The sequence below is a fragment of the Daphnia pulicaria genome, chromosome 4 (assembly GCF_021234035.1).
Source record: "Daphnia pulicaria isolate SC F1-1A chromosome 4, SC_F0-13Bv2, whole genome shotgun sequence".
In the NCBI taxonomy this organism is placed as follows: domain Eukaryota; kingdom Metazoa; phylum Arthropoda; class Branchiopoda; order Diplostraca; family Daphniidae; genus Daphnia; species Daphnia pulicaria.
The window spans coordinates 356,020-366,562 of record NC_060916.1 but is presented as its reverse complement, the minus strand read 5'-3'; the positions used below and the strand labels follow the sequence as shown (position 1 = coordinate 366,562).

The following is a 10,543-nucleotide window of genomic DNA, read 5'->3' as shown; positions in this document are numbered from 1 at the left end:
GTACCCGAAGAGCTGTTAGTGATTTGTTTCTATAAAAAAAAAAAATAATAATAGGAATATGACCTCATGCTGCAACCGCTCATGCTGCAAACGGGATGACTAGCTTTCGCTTCTTCTTTTCTTATTAGGCACCCTCAGATTCTTAGCAATGGTGAGAAATTGTACGGATGTCTTCGATGGAATTTGCACCTGGGACTCCTGCGTGCCAATGAAAGACTGTACCACTAGGCTATTAGGTAATACAAATTGATTGAAATATTGTTAGATACTGTCAGCCAATACTTTTTTCGACTTTTTTGGGATGTGATCTACTTCCGGAAATAGTTGGGACAGGATATGCAACCATGGTATAATGGTTATAGCATCTAGCGATGTATCCAAATGTCCCATGTTCGATTCCCACATCGTCGTCCATTATTGTTCCCCATATCGCCCTGTATAGTATAAACATGCATGTACTAACCCTAAAACCAACTACTAACACTAATATTAACTAACACCGAGCCACCGACTACTAACAACTTATATGCGTGGCATATATAATAAACAGAAAAAAAAACCTTGGATAAATTCGTTTGGGCAAGTCGGATCGATTATCATCGTAAGACGAGGGACACTCTTGTACGCCGTAGTATTCGAGGGTCGGCTACTGCTGTAATAGACCGATATGAAAGATGGTGAACCCTGAACGAAAAAACCTTTTGAATTTCAATTTTTTTAATGACATTAAATACCCTTTAACTAACTCGGCAGAGGAGATGCGCTGAGAGGTTTAATGATGATAACGACGCTAAAGGCTGGCGAGAGACTTGTCCCATCAATTTCTCGAGCTTACATTCTATAATTTCTCCTCTGGCTTTCATCTAGAAAATAAGAAATAGGGAAAAATCGCTACAAAACCACTGCGAGAGCCGGAGAATAAAACTCCGGGCTTGTATAAGAATGTATATAGGGGAAAAGAAGAAAAGGATATATATCTCGGGACACAAAAGTGCAACAAGTTATAGGTCTAATAATGCCCCGTTTTTCCTCTATAGGTTTTCTCTTTTGGCTGCTTGGGGGAGAGACGAAGAGGGCGACATACCTGTGGTATATTGAGCCGTCCGTTCGTTATTACCGTATCAAAATCGGAGAGGAAAGCACACGGCAATAAAAATAGCTGAAACTTACATCTAAATCAATAATGACGAGTGCTGTCTGTGTTGCAAGTTTAGTAAATTCACTTAATGCGATGGACTTTTTCGGCCGTCACTGTGTGACCCATACCAACCCATACGCGGTGCACTGTTGTGTATGGTGACTTGGATGACTCTGCTTAGTTAATTAAACGATTGCTAATGGATCCACGACCACTGCAAGTCATCGTATGGCCAATGACAAAGTCAACAGTTTCAAATTCCTCGAGTTTTTGCACTTTACACAGAAACTAGACCATCGCCAAGAAGTAGCCTCTCTGATGCTGACACAATCTCCGTGAAACCAATTGGAAAGTAACAACTGGAATTGTAAAGCCACAACCCACTTGGAACTTTCCTCTGGTAGGAAAAAGGACGTGAAATATGAAATGCTAAGAAATTTTTTGTTTACTTTACAGAAGACGATCGTTTACTCCGGATTTCTCATACTAAAAAGTTGCATTCTTGCCAGAGACTCACTTTTATATGCAGATCACAAAGATACGCACACCTTGCTTGTGCTCTCTCATATACTGATAACTGATTGACAGCGAATTCGTCTGCAAAAAAATTAAATCCATGAACCATGATGGGCGTTTTTTTTATGTCAGCTGATTTACGTTGGAGTTAAAATTTTGCCGCCACCTAATTTTAATTCGTTATTAACAAGCGATCTCCCACTCAACCGAACCAAAATACCCTCTTTTTGGTGGAGGTACTTTTCAGATCGTAATCCGGAAAAATACTTTACAAATCCGGACTAGGTCTAATCTGTTCAGAATCGCAAGGCGATTCTAACGGAATTAAGTCCGGATTTTTATCTTTTCCCGTTCACGAGATAATCACGGTTGAAAATCGTGAAATATCACGAAAACCCAAAGTCTCCCCCTCCGACTACATCGCTTTTAGCCGTATATTCGGCTTCTACAAAAAAACTAATTAATACAAAATGTAGCCCTTTCATCCCTCTTTCAGAATCCAAAAGGATTTTCTGTAATTCTTAAAGATGTCCGAGATATCACGATTTTCGTGATACCCCCATTTCGACACATTTTTCAAGCATTTTATTCGGCGTTGCCGATTGCCGTATATGTGACTTCGCCCCCACTCCTTCGCTTTTTCCATTGTTTCCTATGTATCAAGTCCCATCTGTATCGATATACAAGGCCTTGATACATAGGAAACAGGGAAAAAGGGAAGGAGTGGAGAGAAAAGGGGGCAAAAAGCACATATACGGCAATCGGCAACGCCGAATAAAATGCTTGAAAAATGTGTCGAAATGGGGGTATCACGAAAATCGTGATATCTCGGAGCTCGGACATCTTTAAGAATTACAGAAAATCCTTTTGGATTCTGAAAGAGGGATGAAAGGGCTACATTTTGTATTAATTAGTTTTTTTGTAGAAGCCGAATATACGGCTAAAAGCGATGTAGTCGGAGGGGGAGACTTTGGGTTTTCGTGATATTTCACGATTTTCAACCGTGATTATCTCGTGAACGGGAAAAGATAAAAATCCGGACTTAATTCCGTTAGAATCGCCTTGCAATTCTGAACAGAATAGACCTAGTCCGGATTTGTAAAGTCCTTTTCCGGATTACGATCCGAAAAGTACCTCCACCAAAAAGAGGGTATTTCGGTCCGGTTGAGTGGGAGATCGCTTGTTAAACTGATTTCAACCATAATTTAAGACCCAAGGTTTTTTTAAAACTAAATAAACTGGATTATTTACCTGAAATTTATTTGCTCAATAAAGAATTGGTTTTATTGTTTACTTCCGTTACGCATATCTAATACACCAAACACACATGAAACACTAAAATCTTGCAAATAAAAATAACTAGATCATTGATATAAAAAAGACAGTAATTTGATAAAACCAATTTCATGACAAAATAAAACTATGCAGTCAGTTTGTATAGACTATAGTCATGACGAATCGCCATTATTTTACCTGTTTACGGATTGTTGGCCATCGTAGTCGCAATCCACTCAAGATAAGTGGTGACTCGGGTGTATAAGCCAGTATAACTAGGATCAGCACAATCAACATTATAGCCGAAGGAATTAATACCAACTTGAACTCCATCGACGAAAAGCGGACCGCCAATGTCGATACCCTGTAAAAGTAAAACTTATTTTAATTTCCAAAAAAACACGATCACTTATGAAATTTTCATGAAAGAGTGACCTGCTCGCAAGTGTTTGCTCTCGTCTGTACCCTTCCAGCAGTTCTATTGAAAAAAAAACTCAGTGGCTGTAATTCAGTCGCCCAGTCCGAGAGAGCTGGTGAACACAACGGATTGGCCGTTGATGGCGGTAGAGGGTTTTCTGATGTAGTAATCGGGTTTTCCGTTGGCGGGTTTACTGGTTCTGTAAACGTGGCACACAGCATATTATCGCCGACAAAATCGGGATATTGACTGGCGCAGATTGTGTTGTCCTCCACTACGACATCAGCTTTTAACAATGTATTTGAAAGGCTTCCTCCTATTGATTCAATTATTTGTCAATCTAAACCTTGAAATTATAGACTGGCATGAACATTTTACCTGGAGTGATTGTTGTTCCCCATCCAATAATGACGGCCGGGCTATCAGCATAAGTACTGGAGGCTCGATTAGTTATTTTACCATTGAATAAATGGTCAAAATGCACCAAATCAGACATCGATTCTGAAGGAATCTGTAAAGATCTAAAAATTTTCTTTTTAGTTGTTGTGCGTTTTGTGGTAGGTTTTGTTGTTGGTGTTTTGGTCGTCGTTTTCGTTGTTGGTTTTGTGGTGGTCTTAGTTGTTGGTTTTGTGGTGGTCTTAGTTGTCGTTGTTGTTTTCATGGTCGTCTTAGTTGTCGTTTTTGTTGTTGGTTTTGTGGTGGTCTTAGTTGTCGTTGTTGGTTTCGTGGTCGTCTTAATTGTCGTTTTTGTTGTTGGTCTTGTGGTCGTCTTAGTTGTCGTTGTTGGTTTCGTGGTCGTCTTAGTTGTCGTTGTTGGTTTCGTTGTAGTCTTAGTTGTCGTTTTTGTTGTTGGTTTTGTGGTCGTCTTAGTTGTCGTTTTTGTTGTTGGTTTCGTGGTCGTCTTAGTCGTTGTTTTTGTTGTTGGTTGTTTTGTAGTAGTTTTTTTAGTTGTTGTAGTTGGTATTGTAGTCGGTTCTGTTGTAATTGGTTGCGGTATATCTGGAAGGGTTACAGGAGGTACATCTGTAACTGATGATTCTAAGACTAATAGGGCCACGTCGTTATCCTGTGTAAGATTACACGAGGTTAAAATTATGTAAGGAAATAAACTGTGATATCACCAATACGATCATGCTTACGTTGGTAACTGGGTTGAAATTTTCATGAATTATAAAATTCGTTACTCCTACAGTGACAACTCCTGCGTCGCCATCCGTTGTGAGCGTGTTTAATAAAACTTGGAAGTTGGTGGCATCTGTTGTAGAACGACTTTCAAACAAAAGAAACCCAAGTAAAATTAAGATGGACACTTTTAAAATTCAATATAGGCTTTATACGATAGAAGCATAAGCAATGCAATTCTTAATTAGACTGTAGTTGGTAAGGCTTCTATATTTACCCGAATAAACATTGAGCTGCAGTCAAGATGTGGGAAGGTCCAACTAAAGTTCCTTCACATAAATCGTCGTTCAGCTTCAAAATAGCCTGAGAAGGAAACATAAATTGAAAACCATGTAAAACTATACATTTGAGACTATATCAAATAATTTACCATATACGGAAATTCACCTTCCACAGCTGGATCTCCACTGACATTAAATTGTTTGATACGATCGTCCACTAAATTACCAAAATACATTATCAAGGTAAATAACAAAAATTTGTAGTTTATGGTCAATGAAAACCGACAATTTAAAAGCGACTAATTTTAAACATCTGCCAAGGGGCATATTTAGTCTATTACCTTCGGAAATCCATTGGGCATGCAAACCAACAATGAAGAAATAAAGCAGAGCTGCGGCCTTTTTTCAAAGATAAAATAATAAAAGTTTCAGTAAAAAAACACAAAATTCCACACTCAAACCAAAATAAAATTCAGATGGCTTACCCGAGAAAGAAGACGCATCGTGAGCGATAGCGAAATTTGCCGTGAGAGTCGACCCGAAAATAAGAGAGTGGGTAGAGTCGGCGATCCAACTGGTGGTCGCCTGTATTTGACGGGCCTTTTTATTTACTGCCCAAGGGTAATCCAAGTAAGCTATACGAACACAGGTAAAAAATTATGTCCCACCTTTCCTAAAGATATCATTGTTTCGTCATGCTATGTCAGAACCAAATTATGAGATATCATGATTGGAGTGGACGAACATCATGATGTGACGATATTTTCATTCGCAAAGGTATGTATTCACATACATTTATAGATTATCAGAATATGATAACTGTGTTGATACAATTATGTCGCGCCAGAGGTGGGGCTTAAAAGGCAAATGTTCACTTACCATTGGTCATCTGGGGTTTTCTCTTTGCAATATGCGGCATTATGCGGCTGCCACCTTCTCTGTTTGGTTGTTCACAGCTTTCTGGCTGCCATGATGAAATTTCAACCAATAGCTTCGCTGCGAAAATTCTAGAATGACCGCCTCTCTTGCAAGAAGAGAACAACTAAACAAAAAAAAAAAAAGAAAAACACAAAACAACAAACTTATGGAAGCCGGATCTCGAAGCGTGAACCTTTAAATTCGCTGCCACAGTTATATTAAGATAGAAAAGCAAGCTTATCAGCTCGCCGCGAAGGGATAATCGTAAGCCAGTTGAAAACTGTCTTAAATGAAAAATTCAGGGCCTATTGTTAACTCGGACTTATTCACAGTTCACACTTTTCTTCACAGACTTTTTGGTCTTAAAACGGTATTTTTCTGTCAAAGTTCAATATCCTTGCAAGTTATTAACGTTTAGTTTGCTTAACTCTTATTTTCCAATTTTTACACATAAAGTTCAATAATTGAATTTAAAAATAACCATCTTTTAGTCAAATAACTGCAAAACATAAATGCAAATCTGGTTGTTGCGTCATGGATGGGACATCAAAGATTGCGTCATCACGGCGATACTACGGACATCTGGTGGTGATTTGATTGGGCGGAATATATTCGTAAAATTATTTTACTCATGTTTAACCATCCATTACGAATATATTTCAATAAAAATTATCCGACGAGAAGGATGAATTTTAAACTTAACACGTTAAATAAATGACACTTACATATGTAGTGGAAAGTGAAATTTAAACCTAAGGTGAAAAAGTTGTAGTCGCCACCGCCAGATGTCTTTAGTCGTTAAGCAATTATTTTAACAGTTTTTCATTAATTACAGGAGAACTAATTAAGTAAATGAAATTATTTTTGTTCTGGTCGCACCGCATATTTTTTGTGTAATTTTTAAGACCAAAAAGTCTGAAATGTGTCGTAAAAAGCCCGAGCTATGGAGCGTTACATACATACATACATACATACATACATACAGACAAAGTGACATGGCTTTTTTTTTTCTGCGTATGCGATTATTAGCTTCGCCCTTCGGGCTCGCAATAAGTCCAATTTCTAAACGCATCTGGATATCATGCCGGCTGCACTTTGGTAAATTAGGGTCACATCTGCATCCACTGAATCCGGGAAGGGGTGGAGGACGAAAGGTGCGTCATCGGTGCACCTTATGCACACTTTTGAAACAGATGTGCTGGACGTGGCCCAAATGCGATGACGAAGTGTAGATAGCTGCAGCATTGAGGTCCTTTTTCTACTAATATCGATGTAGCCTGTATACAACGTAATATATAAGCAGCTAGCTCTAAAGAATTACTGGAGTGTCTCAAGTCTTTGCGTGGCTGAAAGAAGATATCGCTGTCAGTCTGAGTTACAATGTAAGCACAGAAACTCGATCATTACTTTTACTTTATAACCAAAAGTTTTTGTTGTTTTGTTTCTAAAACATAGGCTGTGTGGCTATGCAACATTTGATTAGATCAACAAATATTTAAAAATAAGATTAAAAAATGTATACTGTTGAATTTAGAGAAACATGACCAATACCATTTCAACGATTCTGGCGTTTTCCGGGGTGGCGTGTTTCTTTATTGGATCAGTCACCGCTACGCCCGTCTTTAAGACTTCGTTGGAAAGTCGACTCTATCGGGTACAAGTTTTATCAAAATTTTGACTTTGAAAAATCAGTAAAATAGTATTCGGAAACATACAATCTGTACGAAAAAAAAATTATGTTTTTGCCGGCATGATGGGTATGCTTCTTATTTTTCTTCAATTCAGGCCAGCACAAATTTCATCGCTGGAAAACCGCTGACTGAAGAATTATTACAACGAAATTTTTCCAACATTGGGAAAGGTAAAACTAACCATTTTTACCTCGATTCTTTCTTTTACCGTCACAAAATTATTTTTGTTAATTTTGTACATCTGTAGAAATAAGAGATGAGTTCATTCCTTGGGACAAACAAGATCCCACGCTTCACGAAGGTGACATTAAGTTTCATGGGGACAAAAACGCTATCTTGGGAAATAGCTACCGTTGGCCCAATGCCCAAATACCTTATGAAATCTCAGCAAACTACAGTACTTAAATACATTTTTCCCAAAATTTAAATTTCTTATTCTAAAAAGAAATCATAACAAATATTTTTACCTGGATTGCCTGCTGATAACCGCCTTTGGCTACTGATAACTCGATTCCGATGAAAAGCAAGCGAACAGCGTACGGTCATTGCCTTTGCTATAAGCGAATACCACGAAAAAACGTGCATCCGTTTCGTTCCTCGAACCTGTGAAAAGAATTATTTAACCATTTTCAAATCTGGAGGAGGGTATGTTACTTTTTTTAATTTGGCATCAGGCCAAAGTTTTTCGTTTTCTTATTCATTTAACTTTACATTTTTTTTTTTTTTAACTATAAAGTTGCTGGAGTTACGTCGGCATGATCAACATTGGCGCTCAACAAGTAAGTCTCGATGATGGATGCATCCCTAGTGGGGTACCAGGAATAGTCATGCACGAACTAATGCACGCCGCTGGATTTTTCCATGAACACACACGTCCAGATCGTGACACCTACGTGACGATTAACTTTGACAACATTCAACAACGTTAGTATCTAATAGTCTATGCATAAGTTGTGCGAGTGAAACGATCGGTGATGATCAACGAAAACTATCGTATAAAATTATTATTTGATCCGCTATATAATGCTGGTTTAATACTTTATTGTGAATTAATCATTTCTTGCAAATTTACATTTGAACTTTTGTAGAATATTCCGACAACTTTAAAAAAAACACAGATTTGGAGGTAACGACTCTTGGACTTGATTACGACTACGGTAAATACATATATATATTTTTTAATCTTATGATTTTATGATCCATCGTTATTTTAATTTTCATTAATCCATTGTTGGCCCCAATAATAAAGAAGGTGTATTGCTTATAAATGGGAGAGTTGGTTTTCTAAGCAAACGTAGGAAAGTCAGAGAAAAAAGATAACAAATCACATCTAAATTTTTAGTAATCTTTAGTCTAAACTACCAATAGATTAAATTGCATAATTATATCATTAGAGAAAGTGAAGTGAGTTTTCTTTTGTCTAAATTTGTATGCGCTATAACACCAATTAACATTTCTTTATCAGGGTCTGTGATGCATTACCCCAAAAATGCTGCTGCTATTGACGACAATATTCCGACCATTATCCCACTTATTGGGAACCCAACATTGGGACAACTGGAAAAATTAAGTTCGGTGAGTATAATTGGAGAAAAAAAAACAGGTTTGAAAAATTATACCAATTACAAAATGTTCATGTTTTTTTAGCTTGATCTCCAAAAATTGAACGCACTTTATTGCTTCCCATCCCAATAAAAACTTGAGACGCGCGCGTGAGAATAAATTGCATCAGTCTGTTTCACACCCTTAATACCGAATTTTTTTTACAGTTCTTTTCTGCAGTTTTTGATGTTTGTATGGTGATCTGGTGACCAGTTTTGCTGAAATAACAGCCTTTAAAGGCGTATCTTTATATAGAGTCCTTTTTATGTTCACCTGGAGACTGATTTGTCTCACGAAGTTTCAATAAAGTTTGTTTAGCATGAAAGCACAGATTCTCTTACGTTTCTATACGTATGCCCTTCTCTTGGCGTGGGTGAACGACGAAAATGCCATGAATTTAAAATCAGAGATATTCACGGCACCACAACCTGGAATTAGTTTTTTTCTTATTCACGGGAGTGCAGTACTCATAATTATTGAATTATTTCTATTCTCATCTCTTTTAAACCTATTTCACGGGTTTCACAAGGGAGAAAATTCGACCGTATCTTTGAGGTGTTGGGTTCCAAAATGCGCAAATAGTTGTCGACCCGAAATTTTTCTTTGGATTTGATGTAACATGGGATGGGAGAACTTTCTTTGCAAAATTTTGACTGTATTAGACTAACTGAATACACAAACCCATTTTTAAATAACTGTTCATGGTTACACGCGCATTATTGCTGTGCATCGCTACACGTCACGAATTCGAGTGTCTATCTTAAAAAATAAGGGCAGGGGACTTTTTTTTTTTTTTAATTCGGTTTGATTTATAAAACAAAAATAATTTTTTAAATTTAAATTTGTGTGCCTATCGCAGCTTGAAAGCAATACAAAATCAATACGAAAATGAAACGCTTACATTCCCTACATATCTCGTTTATCTTTAGAAAATGTCATTCAACTACTTTGGTTTTAATGTAATAACATGCGAATTTCAAGGTACCCGTGGGTGGCACCCATCTGCATGACGTACTTCATGCACTTCATGCACTTCATGCACTGTACTTCATGCCATCGGTACCCGCATGAAATGGACAGATGCGCCATCTATTCGCTCGTTATGAAAAAGAAGATAAAGCAACTGTCGTTCCAAAAAATGAGAGACCAACACCAACATTACAACTGAAAATTAATCATGTCGTGTTAGCTAATAAACGATTGCTAATGAATCTACGACCACTGCCACAGTCCCTACACACACAAACTCGAGCATCGTCTACGATATAGCCTGTGCCGTGATGACGACATTGAAGTCTACGTAAAAATAAAACTAATTGGAAGACAAGTCACAACTCAACTAGAACGTATCTGTCAAATTGCGTAAAGCAAATTTGAACACATGAAGTCAAAGTAGAACTTTCGAATTTTCGAACAGTTTGCGAAAGATATAAAAAAAAGTTCTTACTTGCTGCAAGCGCTGCCTCCACGTTGATGAATTTCGTTTGATATTCCTCCTCAATGTAGGTGGTGTTAGCTCAAATTCCGAGACAGAGCAGCGGTTGTCGGGAAAGGCAAATCCTCTTTCGACGTATTGAGTTAG

General features: G+C 37.7%; 3 protein-coding genes across 3 annotated transcripts; 1 reads left to right on the top strand and 2 right to left on the bottom strand.

Moving 5' to 3' along the window:
- Positions 1–2,899: 2,899 nt before the first annotated feature.
- Positions 2,900–3,885, bottom strand: LOC124336479 (anionic trypsin-2-like). The gene is made up of 3 exons (XM_046790307.1): positions 3,726–3,885; positions 3,365–3,663; positions 2,900–3,293 (listed from the first exon to the last, which is right to left on the bottom strand). The coding sequence occupies exons 1-3, from the start codon at positions 3,841–3,843 to the stop codon at positions 3,132–3,134; spliced, it is 579 nt and encodes a 192-aa protein (XP_046646263.1). The 5' UTR covers positions 3,844–3,885; the 3' UTR covers positions 2,900–3,131.
- On the bottom strand, positions 3,132–5,253 carry LOC124336661 (trypsin Blo t 3-like). The gene is made up of 9 exons (XM_046790445.1): positions 5,236–5,253; positions 5,092–5,149; positions 4,900–4,967; positions 4,747–4,832; positions 4,487–4,616; positions 4,360–4,413; positions 3,726–3,858; positions 3,542–3,663; positions 3,132–3,293 (listed from the first exon to the last, which is right to left on the bottom strand). The coding sequence occupies exons 1-9, from the start codon at positions 5,251–5,253 to the stop codon at positions 3,132–3,134; spliced, it is 831 nt and encodes a 276-aa protein (XP_046646401.1).
- Positions 5,254–6,917: 1,664 nt separating this feature from the next.
- On the top strand, positions 6,918–9,295 carry LOC124336386 (astacin-like). Its single transcript, XM_046790169.1, has 9 exons — positions 6,918–7,050; positions 7,203–7,322; positions 7,454–7,529; positions 7,607–7,756; positions 7,884–8,004; positions 8,096–8,283; positions 8,448–8,516; positions 8,825–8,934; positions 9,007–9,295. Exons 2-9 carry the CDS (start codon positions 7,209–7,211, stop codon positions 9,052–9,054), a joined length of 876 nt encoding a protein of 291 aa, XP_046646125.1. The 5' UTR covers positions 6,918–7,050; positions 7,203–7,208; the 3' UTR covers positions 9,055–9,295.
- Positions 9,296–10,543: the final 1,248 nt, after the last annotated feature.

Bases quoted from the DNA above. Each gene is read 5' to 3' on its own strand.
- LOC124336479 (XM_046790307.1), bottom strand. From the start codon at position 3,843: ATGTCTGATTTGGTGCATTTTGACCATTTATTCAATGGTAAAATAACT. The intron at 3,664-3,725 runs GTAAAATGTTCA...TTGAATCAATAG, and splicing joins GGGAACAACAATCACTCCAG to GAGGAAGCCTTTCAAATACA. The intron at 3,294-3,364 runs GTCACTCTTTCA...TTACTTTTACAG, and splicing joins GAGCAAACACTTGCGAGCAG to GGTATCGACATTGGCGGTCC.
- LOC124336661 (XM_046790445.1), bottom strand. The intron at 4,968-5,091 runs GTAATAGACTAA...TTGGTAATTTAG, and splicing joins TGCCCAATGGATTTCCGAAG to TGGACGATCGTATCAAACAA. The intron at 4,414-4,486 runs GTAAGCATGATC...AATCTTACACAG, and splicing joins ATTTCAACCCAGTTACCAAC to GATAACGACGTGGCCCTATT.
- LOC124336386 (XM_046790169.1), top strand. From the start codon at position 7,209: ATGACCAATACCATTTCAACGATTCTGGCGTTTTCCGGGGTGGCGTGT. The intron at 7,323-7,453 runs GTACAAGTTTTA...TCTTCAATTCAG, and splicing joins TGGAAAGTCGACTCTATCGG to GCCAGCACAAATTTCATCGC. The intron at 7,757-7,883 runs GTACTTAAATAC...TCCGATGAAAAG, and splicing joins TGAAATCTCAGCAAACTACA to CAAGCGAACAGCGTACGGTC.